Genomic DNA, 20478 nt, shown 5'->3' with positions numbered 1-20478 from the left:
CTGTTGAAAGCAAAACTCGTATTAAAAAAATGGCAAGCCTTCCAAATCTCGTAACTGATTCAGAGGCTTCTAATTCGATTCAGACCTTTTAATTGGTCTCCCGATTCAATTCGGATTTGGAGATTCGGCCACTGAATCAGGCCAAATCTCCTCCGAATCGAATCAGCTACCAAAGCTTTGCACAGCCCTACCCCATGGTATTAAGCAATGTACATACATATGTATTGCACAAAGATGGAGCACACCACAAAGAATGGACATATAAATTATAATTTTATTGAACTGTGTTTTGATACCTCTATTTTGACCATGCTTCAGAGTAAATGCGTCTTTTCTGCTACTTCATCTTTGATCTTCAATCTTTAATTGATTCTTTTCTGGAGGACTGATCTGTAGATCCGCTGATTCACAGATGGGGTTTAGTTTTGTCCTGAAAAAAATTAATGATTTGTCCTCATTCTCCTTTCTTTTTATGTATTCTGTGGATTTTGACTTTTCCCTCCAATGGTTTCAAATTAATTTTATCATTTTCAAAACCTCCTTCTGATAGTAAGGTGTCCCAGTGCTGTCCTTTCCTATGATGTACCCTGAGCTGGGATCTCATGTGCAAGGACCCTGGTTTTCTCTGTTAAAAAAAAAATCCCATTTGAGGGTTATAAAAAGTAACCCAAAATCCACATTTTTCTGTGATCAGAATGAAGCACCACTATATATGTATATAGATTTTGGGTTACTTTTTTAACCCAAAAATTGGGGATTTTTTTTTTAACAGAGAAAACCAGGATCCCTGCACATGTGTACCACCATATGATTGCTGTTGGACAGCAACTCAACCAGGAACAGCTGATGTTGTGTTCCACAATAAGCTGTTTCAATAAGTAATTTAATCTTGAAACCTTGTTAAGCTAAGCCATTTCCTGATCTTACATTGTGCTACCTTGTATTAAAGAAAAGCATGGCAGTGCTTATGAAGACTTCCTATCATACATGGGTCACTCTGCCTTTTTAAAAATAGATATGCAAGCCAGAGATTGATTCATTTTTCTCTAATGAAGGATAGTTGTAGGCAGGAAAAGCCTGGTCAACTGCTCACCAACCAGAGGAACAGTTTGGTGTAGAAATTTGTTTCTAGTCATAAATGTCATCTTTTTTAGAGGTTTGGAATGCCAGAGGATGGAAAATTCAATTCAAAGTGATCCACTCATCATAAATTTCAAATAACACGATTGAAATGTGCGTAGAGAATAAGAGGTCAGCAGAATGCCTGATCGTGAAAGAAGACTGATTTGCAAGTATGCATCCTACATATTTTGGCGGCAATTTTTCCCAGCCCCACAAGTGCATATTTCATTTTCAACTATTATAAATCAATAGTTCAATGTGTAGTAAAACACATGCCTTTAAGGGAACACTGTTTCACTTCCGTGCCAAATTAAAGTTCAGCTATAGCCTGCAGAAGAGAAGTGTTTTTATTCATTCCTCTTCTCTGAAAACTTGGTGAATGTCTGTTTTGCTTTTGTGTTTGAAGGACCAGAAACAAACCTTGGAACAGAATTGGAGTCCCTAGAGTCAGCTAGTAGAATCGGCTAGCATGAGAGAACTGTTCATCAGACAGTGCTACTGCATACCTACACCTAGTGTGGTACAATTTGCAAGATGGCCTAACCTTGTTGTGGCTACAGTAATGGACGCATTGAAAACAACAACAACAATAAAGGTTAAAATAATATTGCGAAATGCCAAGTAAAGCACTAAAAACTCCAGGGACATGTGTCCAGGACACCACAGAACAGAACTCAGCCCTTCTGTGACAGTGCCCTCTGCTTCCCTGCTCCCCACTCCCCACAGCCATGTTTTGGCCTGTGCCTTTATACAGTCTTAATGTAGCACTTTGGACCAGACTAGTGATAACAACACAAAAAAAAGGAAAAATAAAGAAAGAAAACAGTTTGTGCAAACAGTCACTTAAAATGTAGCACTATCCAAATAAACTTTTCTTTAATTCAGCCGGACACCAGATTCACTGCATCTTCTTGATACAGCATTTAACCTATACCTGTAAGTAGTTTGAGTAAGAAAGGACACTTGATGGATATACAGTACAGATTTGTACCCAAAGGCATAATGAATATATTGCATCTGCTCTAAAGCACTGTTTTCCATTGACTGTTACAATTTGAAGTGATAACACAGGTGCTTACCCCCATTCTTAGAAAGAACCAAGAGAGCTCGCTGTTTTCCTTTAAAATGTAGCTGAAAGAGGAGCCTGTTTTAGACTAGTGTCAATATAATCCTGGCTTCCAGGAATCAGGTCCTTAGGTGATGCCTCTACAACCATCTTTCTCCTTTCTAGGACTGGCAAAGAAGCCTAAGGTTCTGCCCCAAGTAAACTCCACTATTTATGTACCTTGAGTTGCAGAAAGCCTTACTCTGGCCCTTCCAAAATGAGCTTATTATATAAGCTTTCCCAGAGTAAAGCATCCATTGCATAGAGTTATTAAAGTGAGCTCAGTGGAGATATAGAGGCCCCCATCTACGTGTTACAGGTATTGAGCAATTAACTTGTTAATTAAGGAATTACCTGGAGACCAGCAAAAACGCATGCAAAGTAGCTATCACACAATAGAAAGCTCCAACCAGCTATAAAATTTGACCTTGAAAATGTGTACAGGAAACCCTTGCTATTCACGGGTTCAGCATTCACGGTTTCAAATATTTGTGAATGCTGAACTCGCATTTTAAATACACTTTATGCACTTACAGGAGCTCCTCCGGAGCTCCGTGCTTGCTGCCACCGGAGCCGTGCCCCTCCCCCCCCAGCCACTGGGAGAACTGCGCTGGGACTCTCTATGTCTCCACTGAACTCATTTTAATAACTCTATGCAATGGATGCTTCACTCTGGAAAAGCTTATCACATAAGCTCATTTTAGAAGGGCCAGGGTAAGGCTTTCTGCAACCCAAGTTACATAAATAGCAGAGTTTACTTGGGGCAGAACCTTAGGCTTCTTTGCCAGTCCTAGAAAGAAGAAAGATGGTTATAGAGGCATCACCCAAGGACCTGATTCCTGGAAGGACCTAATTCCTTATTTGTGGATTTTGCCATTCACAGGGGATACGAGAACATATCCCCCATGAATGGTGAGGGTCACCTGTGTTAACTTTATAACTGGTTGCTGTCTAGCTTTAATTTGCACATGTAGAGGGTTTCCTCTGCAGCTGGGAGCCCTGTCAGTTGAGGGTGGCTAGTCAATGGGTGCACCTTTCCCAGCCATGGCTGGGAGTCCCACAACTTGGGGACTCATAGCCCCAGCTGCTGGGAGATGCTGCTGCACTGGGGCGGAGGGAGGGGTGTGAAAAAGCTGCCAGGATCCCTCAGCTGCCAGGGGTGCATGGGGTGCCCCCGCAGCCAGGAGCCCCTCAACTGAGAAGGTTCCCAGCCATGGGACATTGCTTTTTGCCAGCACAGGGGGAGCCTGGGATTGGGTTGCTCCTGAACTGGAAATAAGGTGCAATGTGATCTACTGTGCGATCCCACAATCATGCCTCCTGCCATATATGCGTGGCATAACAGGAGGTTCAATTGTATGAATTGCACATTAGATCTTACCGTGCCTTTACCTGCACACATAGTGGGGCCCAGAGTCACACAAAAGGAGGTCTGGAAGGAACCTAGGCACTCTCTCTCTTGCTAGCCTCATAGTCAGAGAATGCCTCCCAGAATTAATGGGCACCTGTACACATGAAAGAGTGTGATAATTAGCACGTATCAGAGCATACTTGATTATTTGTGTGTGCTGCAAGTTTGCTGAAGTGTGCTAATGAATGCACTCCAGCAGCCTCCACATCATGTGTGTTCAGCATCCTCACATTTCAAAATTGTGGTGTGGGCACTTTAAAGCTAGTCAAACAAGCTTTAGTCTAAGTGCCCCTGCTGCCACTTTGAAGCACGGGGCACTGAATACAAGTAATGCTGAGGGCACTTTAATTTAAAGCGGCTCTCAGAGCCACTCTAATTAAAGCACCCGCCCCGGAACACATGTATAGACGCCCAATGATTTTATCTTTACAGCACTCCCATGCTGCACGGAAGCATTACTATTCCAGTTCTTACAGGCAAAGCCTTGAGGCAGATTCAGGAAGCCTATAAGCAGATGTTTAATGTTAGTCCATTGACTAGCAAGCCTGTGCCCAAGGCTGTGCAGAATTGAGAATTGAATTCCTTTTTGGGTACAAGTTCACCACCTTAAACACAAAATCATTCTTCCTGCCTTCTCATGTTTTTGGCTGCATCATTGCTTCACTGCTGTGATCCAGAAGAGGCCCTTCTTTATACCTCAGCGGCAAAAGGGGATAATTGTATTTAGCTGTCTCTGTAAAGTACTTCAAAAACAATGGATGAAGAAGCCTTTAGAAGTGGCATTGTTTTACCATGTTGTGTTTGCAGTCCGAGTTCTCCATACAAAACTGCTCTTGAGTATCCTGGGAGGAGCCTATGGTTTTAGTTTGTGTGGACTGCTACTCTGGGCAGAACTATACAGCATTAAACCTTAGAGCACAAGGGACCAGCTTGGTTTTCCCTGCCCCAGAAGAATAGTGGTGATGCCAGACCATCTAAAAAACTTATATAACATTTGACAGCTGGCCCATTCAGTCCTGTGCTTTTCCAAGACTTATGTTTTCCGTAGCTCCCTGGATTTCCCTGTGTGCTGTTTTGCTAGGAGGTCTGTATTCTGTGGTGGTATTTAAACTGGACTCTTTAAAATAACTGTTTCCTCTTGGTCTTTTTCTTATTAATTTCATAGCTTGAATGAATATTTTTTTCCATAATCTGCAACTGTCTAATTTCCTCTGGAAATGCAACAGTCAACCTTGGCTCATTTTAAAGAAAGGATATAATTCCTGGGGTTTCTTCTGAATTCCACAGTACCTGCAGTATGATAAAAATAATGTCTGATAAAATGTTTTCCCTGGAGAGAAAAAAATCATGACATAAACCTTTGACAAAAATCTTTGGTGCATACATTCAATATGAGTCTCTTCTCTGCATCTCTCTTATGCTATCAGTATTACAACATTAACTAAGGGTGTTTTATAACTGAGTCTTGCCTTTTTACAATCCTGTAAAAAAAGTGATGAGTCTTGTATGCAGGCTGCTACTATGGAGGTAGCGCCTGTTACGGTGCATCTTCAGGCATGTTAGGCCACAAATAAGTGATGCTCTGACAACTGTCCTTTTAAGCCTAGATCTTCCTATGAGCTCTGTGGAGGCAGAGCGCTGGCCCTTGCAGAACTGGCCAGATTTGTATGTCTTCTATCCCAGTATTTTTTTGGAGAGGAAACGGGGAAGCAAAGAATCTCATGTAGCTCATTTCTAACCTTTGTGTGTAAGCCAGTTTGTTACTCTGCAGGCTGTCATCACCAGTCCAGGGACTATTCGCAAGATTATCAAGTATGAAACTCTAATTCAATAATACATTTATTTATTAATTCAATTACAAACTAGAAAAGAAAAAAAAATACCTCCAGGGCTAATATCATGATCATACATTGTAAAATGACTGGTATGAAATGCTGCTGGATATCACTGATCATTACAGGGGTCCTGATTTTCTCTGATAAAAAACTCCAAAATTTTCTGATTTAAACAAAACCTCCAATTCCACCTTTGTCCATGATTAAAATGAAACACCACTATATATATACCTTTGTCCATGATTAAAATGAAACACCACTTATATATATTAGTGGTGTTTCATTTTAATCATGGACAATATATATATTTAGTGGCGTTTCATTTTAATCATGGACAAAGGTGGTGGGGGGGGCGGTTAAATCAGAAAATTCTGGATTTTTTTTTAATCGGAGAAAACCAGGATCCCTGTGATCAAGTAAGAGCTTAATTGAATGAATGCTACTAGTACTCTAATTAGAATATGAATCTGAGCTAAAAGAATCCTTTCTGTTCTGGTGACACAGAACCTCTGGACCATTCTGTAGGGATATCTGCGACTGATACATTTTTGTGGATGCATCTAAAGAATTGGATACATCCAATGAAGAATAACCAGGATTTGAAAGACTGCTGTAGCCATCCTGAGCTGGACAATCTGCATGAGCCATATTATATTTTGTAGATGTGGATCTATGTTTATTATGCCTTGGCAATTTTTCATCTGTATCCTGAAGTCTTTTATAACCAAGTTCTTCAGGGGCAGCAGAAGGTTGTCTTGGTTTGTGACGAGTTATTTTTGAAGTTCTAGGCCTAGTTCTATGGTTCTTGTAAGTTTTCATTTTGGAGGATGAGTAGTTGCCAAGGGGTTGTTCAAAGTTCAAAGGTTTAGCTGAAGTTGATGAATTTCCATTTGTTATTGGTGGTCAGTTAACGGAGAAATATTTTTTTACTGGTTGTTTTACTGCAGTTTTCAAGTGTTTCCCATTTTTCTTAGATTCCTGTGGTGATTAAATGTACTGGGAGTTGATTCATTTTTTGGGGAAAAGGTTGATTTTTTTACTGCCTCAGTGTCTTTTTCTGTTTTTTTAGAATTTGTTTCTGAGATTATTTTGAGTTCACCTTTTTGGGTACCTCTCTTTCACAAGTTTTAGAAGTATTAATTTTTGCTGGTTCTCTGCAATAATTCAAAAAGAAATTTTCAGAAAAGCATGTTCATTTTTTACAAATTAGGATGACAACTTAACTCCTTACATCAGAAATCTAATTTATAGTATAGAGTTGTCTTCTACTATTAAAAGTTAATATTTTGTGTTGCAGAATTCAAAAGATAGTCATGAATTTTTAGCTGCAAACTCTTGTTAGCAACTATATACTTATACAATGGGGAAACAAACATCAACTCACTCTTTATTCTTCAAATACTTCGAAGAAACTATGTGCATCAATATTATCATAGCCACAAGGATACCAGGGACTGAGATGCAAGCTGCTACAATAGATTTTGGTATGGGTTTAATGTCCTTGTGATGAATACCTAAAGGAAATCATACAAAGAAAAAGCTGACTACTACTGAGAATTTCATGTGTTTTACATACTGCTGAATTTTGTGGTTAAATATTTTGCTATTTTTGTCATTTCTTGAAATTAATGAAAATCTCTGCCTACCTTTTTATCGTTTCAGGAGCACTCTTTGAAATGATGCAAACCAATGTATTTGGGCATATTATTTCCTGAATTGCTTTTATGGTGATGACAATTTTCAATATTTGTATACTGTGACAAGGGGCCAACTCGGGGCTGGGTCTTGTGTTGGCCTCCCCAACTGTCTAAGGAGGGTAGTCTGCCCAGTCTTGCCTGCCATGACTTGTTGTTTCTTAAAATCCAGTTTATTATTACAGCTCCGGCTTGAGGCCAGGACAAACTCAGTCCACTAATGGACCTCTTGCACACTACCCTATTTGGGGTCACACTCATACTGCCCCCCCTCACTGGAGCCTCTTTCACTCTGCCCTCTCTCACTGGGCCTTTTGCACACTGCCCCTCACTGGGCCACACCCAACCTTCCCTGCTGCCTTGAATGACCACATAGGCCATCAGGCTTGCCTACTTTCATTCCTTGACTGGCCAGCACACATCCTCTCATGTCCTCTGCAACCCTTATCTGGATGGTGACCAGCCAATTCTCCAAACACTGACTCTGCCCCTAGCCCCTCACTGGGAAACTTTACAAACATACCCTTCTCCTGGGGGTTGGCCCGTGTGCTGCTCTTCAGACTGTCCCTTCAGCCCTACTCAACACCCTTGATGCACAGGCCTTCAGACTGCTGCTGCACACCCTACTCTTTGCAGGCCAAACCTGCTTTATTGCCCCCCTCTCTGGGGACACACTACTGCCCCCTCCCTGGGGCCTCCAGGGTCTTACAGCCCTCTGGGGCTCAGATGCCCAAAGGTGTGCCTGGCCCCCATGCCTGGCCCTAAATCTGGGTATCCCACCAGGATGTGGGGGCTGAGGTTTAAGTTGCCCCTACCCACCTTTCATTAGGGAAGCAACTGACCTGGCATTTCTGGGGAACTCCCCCACCACAGGAAGTCCCACCAGGCTGTCCTCCCCAGCAGGGTGCAGTTTCAAGTCATACCCAGGAGCCTCCTACCTTCCCCTATAGCTCCTGCCCTTACCTCCAGGATATTCTGAGCAGCAACTCAGTCAGCTGTTGTCGTCTCAGCTGCTGGCAGCAAACTGCTGCCTCAGCCTTCAGAGTCTGGATCTAAAATGGGCACTTCATCAGGGCAGGCCCGCACCCACCAGCTGCCTGCTCCCAGCCTTAAAGTGGCAGTCACCCAAAAGTGCCCTGCCACATATACATCAACTAGTTAAAATGCAGCTGAATTCACTCTTGCCCTCTCCCTCCTCTACCAATCATTCAAATAAGGATGAACCAACAGATACATAGAGGTGAGAAAAACAGACGTTATCTCCCATACTAGCCAATTTCCTATGAGTATTACCTAACTGGGATTTACATCTACATGAGATGATTTACTGTCCAGTAGACTAATCTACTTTGCAGTAAAATGTCACTATGTAACAATAGACAGCAACTACTGAACAGTAAAATAGAGTCTAATGCATGGTTTTCTAATACCTTTAAATACTCCAATCTCAGAGTGGGGGCTGGGATATGGTCCCCTGCCTTGGCAGCAGGAAGCTACTGAGCCTCAGCTCTGATCTCAGAGTGGGGGTGGGAGCATCAATTTTGGAGCTGAGGCCCAGCAGTTGCCTGCTGCCAAGACAGGGGACCATATCCCAGTCCCAGCTCTGAGAGGAAATTTGGGGCTTGGCAACAGGCAGCTGCTGGGGCAGAGGACAATGTCCAAGCCTCTGCTCCAGTCTCAGAGTCGGTGCTAGGCAGGTGCCCGGGGTGGAGTGGGAGGCAGTTGCCCTGGAGGCAGGACAGCTCCCCCACTCCCTGGAACCTGGGCCTGGTCCTGGTGCCTCCTGCTAGCCCAGGGCTGGCACTGGGGGGGGAGGTGTAGAGCTCCCCCTGGCTGCCATATAGGAGCAGAGCAGGGCAGGAGTAGCCCTGCACTCAACTGCTCCTGTCAGGAACAAATTTGCTTCCGACAGGCACAAGTGTAGATGCACTCCCAGGGAAAGCTTACTGTGCAGCAAGCTTCCAGCGTATTAATAGCATGTGTAGATGAACCCATTATGTAAGGAGAACTACAATTGTAATTGTGTTTGAAAGGGGCCTTAAAACTTTATTTTAAAATCAACAAGGTATCCATATAAAAATCTCAGTGTAAAAGAGAGAGCACTACAAGCAGGCAGTGGTGATACTGGGTTCTATATTACTCTGCTTAATAAATGTTATAAGTAGTTATTTCTTTCCATGGTCCTGTCTCTAAAAATTACATACTGTAAATTTTCAACTGAATGATAGGCTGCTTGAAGTGAATTTGTAACATACATATACAGAAGACAGAGTAGAGAGCTACCTTAAAGATTAAGTCAGGGACACACACATATACACTTATTGTGTTAACACTGAAACTAACAATGCTGTATTTACAGAACCATTCTTTATCTGTGGCATAAAGTTCAACTAACAGGTAAAGTGCTACCAAACCAGAGACTAATTTGTAAACTACAATTTCTAACTTATTTTCTTGTGATTTGTTTAAATCAAATTTTGTTGTTTCTGAAACTAAAGTTATGCAGTTTGGTTTGCAAACTTAAATTTAGTAAAGTAACCATAATTTGTGTGCACTATTTAGTTCTGTTTTATCGTGCCTTTCTTTATGACAGGTTTATTGTAATCTAAGCAGTTCAACAACAACAAACTCTCTCTGTTAATTTTCTAATTAATGCTTTGCAAGCAAATTGCCATAGCCATTGAAAAATATTTGCTGTCTGTCAGCTGAACACACACAATACATTTTAGCTGAATAAAAACCCAATTGAAAGGCATAAATCAAGTTTTTAAAAATGGAATGAGGTTAGCAGTAGCTTACTAAATTAATAAATACGGGACAACAAAGCTGACATTATAGCCTGGTTGCATTAGGTAAGATTTGGTTTAATTAAACCAATGTACATTTTGTGGGAATGGCAAAGAAGAACAAATTTGTATTGTCTGTCAACACTAACTTTTTGGTTTGCAAGGGTAGCTACTCATTTTTAAAACAAAAAAGCTCATATTTACCTTCATTCTTTTTAAAAAATGCATATATTTTGGGATTTTTTATGTCCGCTTTTTCTGACACACTTTGAGGCTCTGTTAAAGAGAAAAGAGGTTAACAGTCTTAGTGCGTCTCTCAAGTCCCCTCTACACACTACATTTAGGTTGCGATTTTGTAAATCTTTCCATAAATGACAAGGGTGTTATATATGCACCTAAATTAAGGTACCAGAAGGTGGCAAACCAGTCATAATGCATTTTATGGCTGGTTTGTATGGTGCCTTTTGAACATGTATTGTCCACACACTGGGGCTGTCCAGGATGTATGCCTGATAATCAGCTGATTGATGCAATCAGCCTTGAATAGTTCCAGGTTTCCCACAGGCAGGGCCAACAATCTTGTCACCACAGACATGGGGCAGCCCCAAGTCTCAAACCTGCCTTTGAGTTGCCCCAGAGCTGATGCTGACAATCAGCTGATTCTTGGCACCAGTTTCGGGGACATCTGGGTTCTGGGCCTAAGGTTGCGCTGTTTAGCTGGTCTGTGAATGCAAAACTTCCAGGTACAATTTTGGAGCACAGTTCAAAGCAAACTGAAATCATTACCCTTAATGTTGTTTGGGTGCAGCATACTATGATTTCATATAAAATCAGTTGATGGCGTATAGGTAGTGGGTCATTTGTAAAACGTTTAATGGGGAAAAGCTGAAATGAAAGAAATTCGGGATCATTATACTAAGAGGTAAAACTGGAAACATTGCAGACAGCATTTTGATTTGCCATTCCAGTTTATAATGAATGGATATTACCTAGCATGGATGTTGCTTCAAATTGTTCTTTATTTTTATCTGAGGCTTGTAGACTGCTACTACGGCCTTTTAAAAGTATCTGTGTTTTCTTCTCCTTTTCACTGGACTCCTCCTTCTCTTTAAAGAGAAAAAAATGGAGAGATTAGGAAATTAAAAATTAAAAGTTGGGTTTAGGGAGCAGTGCGAGATGCACGGGTGAAAGCCCCTTGCACCCCTGTGCCCCCACACCCCGAAGCCCCCCAGTGACCCCCAACAGCCACAGAGTGTTCCCACTGACCCCTAGCACAGCTGGAGGTAAGCGGGGCCTGTGGTGGGAGGGGACTAGTGCAGTTCAGCTGCGGGGAGGCAGCTGAAAGGAGCCAAGGAGGGTCTCACCCCACCTCAGCTCCTACTTGGCCCAGCTCCCCAAGTTACCAGAGCCTTGCGAACAGGCCATGCAAACAGGTGCACTTCTGGGCCCGGCACATGAGTTTAGCATGGGAGTTTGCACAGGAGGGTGAGCGGAAGGGCCTGAGGCCCTGCCAGTAAGCCCTAGGAAAGGCAGTCCTATCAGTAGCTGACCTACCAGCAGCATGATGCGGATGGGCACACGCAATGAGGATGGGCACCCTGAGGGTCCCCTTGGAATCTGCAGCCTCCCCCTCTGGCACGTCAGATGCCTCCACCCAGACGGAACCCATAGTTCCAGGTTCCATGCAGATGGAGCCTCTGGCTCTCGGCTGCAGGGGCTGCCTGGCATGTTTCCAGGCTCATGGGACCAGGAGCATGGCCACCTCCCCTTGTGAGGTTTGCTCCACTTTGGAGTCTCTGGGGCACCAGATAGAGGAGTTCCAGGCTGCAGTCCAAAGACTGCATGCCATCCGGGAGGGCGAGCAGGAGATAGACTCCTACTTCCAGGCCCTTCACCCCCTGGAGGCAGAGGATAGACCAAGGTCACCTTCCAGGACAAGGGAGGACTTGGGGATCTTCCATACTGTCCAGCCAGGGGGTTGGACCAAGGTGGTCAAGGGCCCCAAGGCCTGCTGCACCAAGGTCCCCTCCCCTCTGGGGCTTTGCAACAGGTACGAACCTCTTGCAGCCCTTGCAGCTTCTGCAGGCAAGGGAGGATCATCCATCCCTGCTCTCCCTAAGACAAAACACAGAGTGGTCATCGTGGGAGACTCCCTCCTGAGGGGGACTGAGGGAGCAATCAGCCACCCCAAGCCCCTAGCCCAGGAGGTCTGCTACTTCCCGGGGGCCCACATCTGGGACATAGCAGAGAGGATCCCAAAGATTATCCGGCCCTCTGACCACTACCCTACGCTCCTTATCCATATGGGCATGAATGACATGACTCGGAGCAATTCCATCCAGGTCATGAGAGACTACAGGGCTCTGGGAGTGGGGGTTAGAGGCACAGGTAATCTTTTCCTCACTCCTCCCAGTTGTGGGTCATAGGCTGAGGAGGGAGAGACGGGTCGAGGTAGTCAACCAGAGACTGTGGCACTGGTGTTATCATGAAGGCTTCTGCTTCCACAATCACAGTCTGCTCTTTGGTGAGAGAGGCAGTGGGCTGCTGGGGAGAGATGGCCTCCACCTCACTCCGCTGGGGAGGAGGCTCTTCTCAGCCAGACTGGCTGACCTGCTCAACCAAGCTTTAAACTAAGCCCGCCAGGGGTTGTTGGGATTACCGCCACTGCAAGCCCACTGGGCAACCTTTGTAAATCCAGCAGGCTAAGACATTTAAGGGAACCCATCCCTACCCCAGCCCTGAAATGATCTTTAGGGAAGGCAGGGGCCCTCAATGGGACACTTATCTGCCTGTACACCAATGCCAGGAACTTGGGAAATAAACAGGAGGAACTGGTCCTCCTGTGAAACAAGAATGACTATGACATCATAGGGATAATGGAGACCTGGTGGGACTCCACATTTGACTGGGCCACAGGTATAGATGGCTATACCCTGTATAGGCAAGATCATGCAGATAAAAAGGGAGGGGGTGTAGCTCTCTCTGTCAAGGACAGCTACACATCCCTGCAAATTAACATTGGCACCCTGCATTGACATGGGCACCCAGTAAGGATGATTGGAGTCTCTCTGGGTTAAAATACATGGGGAATGTGGCACAGGGGACATCATGGTAGGAGTCTACTACAGACCTCCTAACCAGAAACAAGAGCTGGACCAGGAATTCACCAGGGAACTGGCTGAGGCTGCATGCTCTCAGTGCACGGTTGTCATGGGAGACTTTAAGTACCCGGACATCTCATGGAAGATCAGTTGGTCAAATCCGATCAGTCACAAAGCTTCCTCAGATGCGTGGACGAGCTCTATCTGACTCAAGAAGTCTATGGGCTGATAAGAGGTAAAGCGTTACTGGACCTGGTACTGGCCAAAGGGGATGACCTAGTCGGTGACCTTAGAATTGGTGGAAAACTGGGTGATAGTGACCACGAGCTGATTATCTTTACTATCCATCACAAAGCTGGCAAGTCAGTCAGCAATACAGAAGTCCTCAACTTCAGGAAAGCTGACTTTGACAAGCTCAGGAGGCTTGTGAAGGCCCTAAGGGACCACAACTCAACAGGAAGAGGAGTCCAAGAGGAGTGGTTGCTCCTCAAGGGAGCGATCCTGACAGCAAAAGGGATGGCCATCCCATCTCAGATGAAGGGTAGCAAAAGGGCACAGCAATGCCCTTAGCTAAGCAGGGAACTTGAGGACCTCCTGTGCCTCAAAAGAGAGACTTATAAAGGCTGGAATTACCACCAAGGATGAGTACTCAGCACTGGTCCATACCTGCAGGGAGTGGATCAGGAAAGCCAAGGCTGCAACCAAGCTCCATCTGGCTTCACATATCAAAGATAAGAAAAAGTCCTTTCTCAGATATGTAGGGAGTCAGAAAAAAAGCAAGGGCAACATTGGACCCCTGCTGAACCAAACAGGACAGCTGATAACCAACACCCAGGAAAAAGCCAATCTGCTTAATGGGTACTTCATGTCAGTCTTTCATCAGTCCAATGGGACCGCCCTGCCTAGCAAGTTGTGGGACGACCAGGGTGAGGGTATATTTATACCCAGCATCGGTGTTGATCTAGTAAAGGATCACCTTGAGAGGCGGGACACCTTCAAGTCATCTGGTCCTGACAGATGACACCCTAGAGTACTCAAGGAGCTAGCAGGTGTCATAGCCCAACCATTTGCAAAAATATTCAAAAACTCACACTCAGGTGAAGTACCTGAAGACTGGAAGAGGGTCAATGTGGTACCCATCTTAAAGAAAAAGCAGAAAGTAGATCCCGGGAATTACAGGCCAATCAGCTTGAATCCCCAGTAAAATTCTGGAGAAAATTATCAAGGAAACCCTTCTGGATAAGCTGGCTGAGGGCAACATCCTGAGAGATAGCCAGCATGGGTTTGTTGCGAGTAGGTCTTGCCTGAACAATCTCATCTCCTTCTATGACCAGGTGATATATCACCTGGACAAGGGAGAAGAGATTGACATCATGTATCTGGAATTTTAAAAAGCCTTTGATCTGGTGTCCCATGACCTCCCCATGGAAAAATTGGCCAACTATGGCCTCAGCTACACCACAGTCTGATAGCTGGGAAATTGGCTCCGAGGTCGGACCCAGAGAGTAGTGGTCAATGGTAGCAAATCATTATGGCGCTCCATGACCAGTGGCATTCCCCAAGGCTCTGTCCTTGGACTGGTTCTCTTTAACATCTTTATCAATGATGTGGACATTGCTGTCAGAAGCGCACTGGCTAAGTTCGCCGATGACACTAAACTTTGGGGCATAGCATCCAAAGCTGAGGACAGGCTAGTGATCCAGGCTGACTTGGATAAACTTAGTAAGTGGGCGGATACAAACCTGATGGCATTCAATACCGATAAATGTAAGGTACTCCACCTTGGGGAAAAAAACCCACAGCATGCTTATAGACTCAGCAGTGCTACTCTCACTAGCACCACTGCTGAAAGAGACTTGGGGGTCATGATTGACCACAAGATGAACATGAGCCACCAGTGCGATGTCACAGCTGTTAAAGCAAACAAAACTCTGGCATGCATCCATAGATGCTTCTCAAGTAAATCTCAGGATGTCATCCTCCCACTGTACTCGGCCTTGGTGAGGCCACAGCTGGAGTACTGCATCCAGTTTTGGGCTCCACAATTCAAAAAGGATGTTGAGTAGCTTGAGAGAGTCCAGAGGAGAGACACACATGATCAGAGGGCAAGAGAATAGCCTTACAAAGAGAGGCTGGGAGCCATGGGACTCTTCAGCCTGGAAAAGCACAGGCTCAGGGGGGACCTGGTGGCTGCTTATAAGTACATAAGGGGTGTACATCAAGATCTGGGAGAACATCTGTTCACCAGAGTGTGCCAAGGAAAAACAAGGACCAATGGTCATAAACTCTTCCACGACCGTTTTAGGCTGGACATAAGAAAATATTTCTTTACTGTCCGAGCCCCCAGGACCTGGAATAGACTCCCTCCAGAAGTGGTGCAGGTATCTACTCTGAACTCATTCAAGAAATGTTTGGATGCTTATCTTGCTGGGATTCTTTGACCCTAGCTGACTTCCTGCCTCCAGGGCAGAGGGCTGGACTTGATCTTCAAGGTCTCTTCCAGCCCTAACGTCTATGAAATCTATGAAAAATTGAGCGTTTAGGAGATTAAGCATTAAGAGATTATGATTATCTCGATGCAATATTTCTTAGAGTCTTGAAAGTGAAAAAACATCCTGGATTGTGGAAGGGGAGTTTCCCCTGCTCCAAAAAATGCATAATTTGTGGGGGAGAAATTAAGATACGTAATTGTTCTAAAAATCTAGCTAACTAATACAGACTGGAAAACCAGACATGGTAGGTAACTGTAATGCACATAGGCGAGGACTTTTTGTGATACATTTTACTGGCAAAAAGGCATTGTAGAGTTGTACATCATAAACTAACTAAATCAGAGGGGGTGTCAAATGCCATTCCTAAGGTGACCTGAAAAAGGCATTTGATGTCTAGAAGCTAGTGTAACAACTTTTTCAACTATAAAGTTGGTCCAATAAAAGATAACACAAAAAAATCCTTGCCTCTTGAACATTTCCTGAATCATCATGAATACAATAATATTCCAACTTTACTATAATCTGCAGAGAATGTGTTGTTAACATTCCATTTTGTGCATTTTGGAAAACCAGAAGTTGAAATGTTTGTATAAAGGTGGTACCATTTTAATTAGCTAGAAAAACCTGCTAGGAGAAAAACTTTGGGGAAAGCAAGTCCTATCATGCAGATGCCATCATACAATAAACATGAAATCCAGATAAAAGTAAATTGAGCTAAAAGACCTCTAAAATACATTTCTGGCACCCTTGTAAATGTCATTGAGGAGGACAGAGCTCACAAACATAACACTGGTGTCCAAACAAAAATGAATGTTGAATATAGCCGTATTTTACACATTAGCAATAGAATTGCATTCTATTACCATTGCAACACTTCCCTCCTCTTCCCCCTCCTCCCCCCACAATACCCATGGTCAGAACAGGTGATAACTGCATATCATATTTCTATGCCTTGTTACTGCTTTTAATGAAACTATAAATATATTTAATGTGTTTCACATAATAAGGGCCTAGCCCAACATTCACTGAAGCCTTATTGTCTTTGGATCAATATAAATGGTCAATCGGAAATTTTCCAGACAGACCCTGCTGGTCTCAGTCAGATAGGAAGGGAGGGGCCATCACCAGGGAGGACTATACCTCAATTGCTCGGGGCTGTAGGGGGGCAGTCACAAAGGCCAAGGCAGAGATGGAACTGGGACTAGCTACCCAGATCAAGGACAACAAGAAGTCCTTTTTTAAATACATAGGGGGTAAAAACAAAGTACCAGGTAACATGGGGCCTCTGCAAGACACACTGGGAAATCTGGTCATCACACCAGATAGCAAAGCTAACCTATTTAACAATTTCTTTGCCTCCATTTTTCTGAACAGGGACTGGGACCCCCATAGGCCCCAGGGGAGGCACACCCAGGCCTAGGGTCAGTGAAGACCTAGTCAGGGAACTTCTGGAGGGACTGGACACATTTAAGTCATCTGGTCCTGACAATCTGCACCCCAGAGTGCTTAGGGAATTAGCAGAGGTTATTGCAGGACCCCTGGCATGGCTTTATGAGCACTCGTGCTCTGGGGTGGTGCCAGAGGACTGGAAAAGAGCCAATGTGGTTCCCATTTTCAAAAAAGGGAGGAAGGAGGACCCAGGAAACTATAGGTCAGTTAGTCTTACCTCGGTTCTGGGTAAGCTTTTTGAGAGGATTATCCTGGCACATGTCCACAAGGGGCCAGCAGGGGAGATTATGCTTAGGGGCAACCAACATGGGTTCATTAGAGGCAGGTCCTGTCAGACCAACCTGGTGGCCTTCTGTGACCAGGTCACAAAATCCTTAGATGCAGGGGTAGCAGTGGACGTAGTCTTTCTGGACTTTAGGAAGGCCTTCAACACTGTCTCTCACCTTATTTTGTAATGGCCATCACTTATCTTTTCCTTGTGTATAAATTTCTATAGCTAGGACATCCCGGATAGGTTGGGGACATATGTTTGTGGAGGAAAGAATCAATACGTGCAAGAGGTTACAAGCTGGTTGGTAGCAGTTATGATCAGTCGTTGCCAGATGCTACTTAGAAATCCCAGGGATATTTGAAAAAGGAATAGAAGCAAGGTTAATCCTTTTAATATTTTATTTTGGACTTTTACACATAAATGGGAACATGGGGTCAGATCCTAATTCAATTTTAAGACATCTCCATATAGGCATCATAATAATTCAAATGTGGGCACCTTCCTGAAGGAGACAATCCTACTTGACAACTTATAGTGCCTATGCTTCTCACACAGTGATTGGAGAGCCCTAGGTGCTTCCCCAAGGTGATCTATCTAGATTGCCTCCTCTCTCAGCAAAGCAGTGCCTACGGCTAGCCAATAGGTGTCTACACTCCTGCTTCAGCTAGGTGCTTAGGTGTTTGGCTCAGGCTGTGAGGGAGAAATCTCTATCATCTTGTAATCCAGAGAGCCTAGAGGTGGGCCACCTATCTGAACCACATTCCTAACTGACAGGAGCACTTACTTCAGTATAAATTGCAGCACCCATTCACTTCCCCATTTTCCTAGGACAAGAGTAATGGTTGGGATGCCACTCAACTTGTACCAGTAGTCTAGTAGCAAGAACCCCTACCCAGGTAATGGGAGGCCTGGGCTCTAGTCTTTCATCATACTGGGCAGCTGTGCTTGCCACAAAATTCGTGAGCCAAAGATGGACAGTGCCACAACCATTTTTTTCTGAGGTGTTTACATGCTCTTGGTATTCAACAGCCACTTGACATGTTTTGCTCCCACCTACAGGACTGGGGACAGAGGTAGAGTTTCTGTGGATACCGTTAAGAGTGTTATGTATAAGTTGTTACATTTCCCTGGGGATTGCTGAAGGGAACAACAGATCAGTAGGCTAAGAAGGCACTCTGAATAAAAACTGTATAATTTTATAAGATTAACTCCTTGGCTTTTTGTGAATAAGACATGGTACCAGGAGTGGGGTAACAAGAAAGAAAAAATAATGGAGTATCTCAGAATTTATGAGAAGTTAAATGTGTCTAACAATGCAGCAGAAAACTGGAAGAAATTTAAGCAGAGCTTCAGCATATATATGATAGCCAGTAGAGCTACAGAGAAGGAAAATCCACTCAAGGTGGCTATATTTTTAAATATAGCAGGTCCAGAAGCTCTGTCTCTTTATAATAGCCTACAACTATCAAAAGCTGAACAGAAAAGCTATGGCACAGTAATAAAAAAGTTTGAAAAGTATTGTATACCCAAACAAAATTAAACCTTTGAATGGTATAATTTTCACATGAGACAGCAGAAAGAATGTGAGACAATACAGGAGTTTGTCAAAGACTGCTGGGTCTCGCATGCAACTTTGGAGACCTAAAAGAGTCCATGATCAGCAAGGATCCTGGTTTTCTCTCATTAAAAAGAATCCCCAATTTTCACATTTAAAGAAGTAACCCAAAATCCACATTTTTTTCCGTGATTAAAATGAAACTCCACTAATATATAGCTATATGGGGAAATGCTATGGAAGAACATGACTTGAAGCTAACAAAGGCACTAGAAAGAGCTTGCAAAAAGGGTTTGAAAATGAACAAACAAAATTGCAAATTCAGGGTCAAAGAAAAATATATCTGGGAGCAAGTTTTTTTGAGAAAAGGATGCAAATGGATCCTGCAAGAGTTAAAGCCATTGCAAAAATGCCACCCCCTACAGATAAGGAAGAAGTGCAAAGATTACTGGGAGATCAATTATATAGGGAAAAAGCTACCTAATTTAGCAGAGAAGACCAAACACCTTTGATCACTCCTACAGAAGAATGCTCAGTGGACATAGGAACATGAATATGAAGCTGAATTTAAAAACTTGAAGGAAAAAAATAATGAAAGCTCCAGGACTAAAATATTATGCCCCTAAAAGACCCATTAAATTGCAAACCATGTCATAACTCATATCAAATCGATTTTTGCTAGACATGGGATTCCACAAATTGTGAGAACAGACAACAGACCTAAATTCAACTGTCTTTGAGTTTAAAGAGTTTGCAAACAAATATGGATTCTATCACAATACTTCAAGTCCTAAATACCCACAATCCAATGGTCTGGTGGAAAATGTAGTACAAACAGTCAAAAAAATGTTGAAAAAAGCTACAGATTCACACACCAATGTTTATCTGTCACTCTTAAATTACAGAGCAACACTCATGAAACATGGTGTTGAATACAAATGTCCAACTCGGAATCCTTAAAAATTCTGGTTTATTAGGCGGAAGCACTGTAATGAAGTTAAATCATAAACCTTGGGGCTGGTCCCCACACACACACACGCGCGCACACACACACACACATACACAGTAGCGAGCTACAAGAGTCAGGTATACCTATCCCGCAGGCACTGGAGTCTGCCATTGAGGCTTCTCTCAGCGTGGTATTATCTTCCAGAAGGGGGTCGCCGGCTGGTCCTTCTGGCTGGACAGGTCGGGTGCTGGTCAAGTTGGAGATCAAGACGGCGCCGCTGAGGGTCACTTTTCACTGCTTTTTATCTGTCCTTGGCAGACTTTGGTGACTCCCCAGTTCTCAGGTTTGCCCAATCCAGGGGTCATTGACCCTTGTGGGACTTCCCCCTCGGTGGCTACTGAATGGCATCTGTCAGCCCCAGGGGTTGTCCACGTGTACGTGAAGGTTTGGGAGTCTATTGATGAATTTTGAATAGGGCTCTGGGAGCGGTTGATCTGGAGATATTCATGCCCAATAGTTGGTCCCCGGCGTTGATTAACTCAGGCCAGGCCTTCTAGCCCTTGAACAGTGATGTTTAGAGATGTCCTAGTTGCTACATTGTCTTCTGTTGATTTCTTCCCTTGGTTGATCTGCGGTTTTTCTAGGTATTAATTTCTGCCTGCTACTGTTACACATTCAATCACTGATTCACTCCCTCTTTCAGGGGCC

At 43.9% G+C, this 20478-nt stretch overlaps 1 protein-coding gene across 1 annotated transcript in view; it reads right to left on the bottom strand.

Moving 5' to 3' along the window:
• Positions 1–260: 260 nt before the first annotated feature.
• LOC109282572 (uncharacterized) overlaps positions 261–20478 on the bottom strand; it is a 30025-nt gene continuing 9807 nt past the window's right edge. Inside the window, exons 4-7 of the mRNA XM_019484945.2 lie at positions 10943–11059; positions 10158–10229; positions 6858–6987; positions 261–430 (exon numbers count right to left, since the gene is read on the bottom strand). Of these exons, the coding sequence (XP_019340490.1) occupies positions 343–430; positions 6858–6987; positions 10158–10229; positions 10943–11059 (407 nt within the window). The 3' untranslated portion in view covers positions 261–342. The remainder of the gene's footprint in view (positions 431–6857; positions 6988–10157; positions 10230–10942; positions 11060–20478) is intronic.

This window comes from Alligator mississippiensis, chromosome 1, assembly GCF_030867095.1.
Source record: "Alligator mississippiensis isolate rAllMis1 chromosome 1, rAllMis1, whole genome shotgun sequence".
NCBI lineage: Eukaryota > Metazoa > Chordata > Crocodylia > Alligatoridae > Alligator > Alligator mississippiensis.
This window is presented reverse-complemented; position numbering and strand designations above follow the sequence as displayed.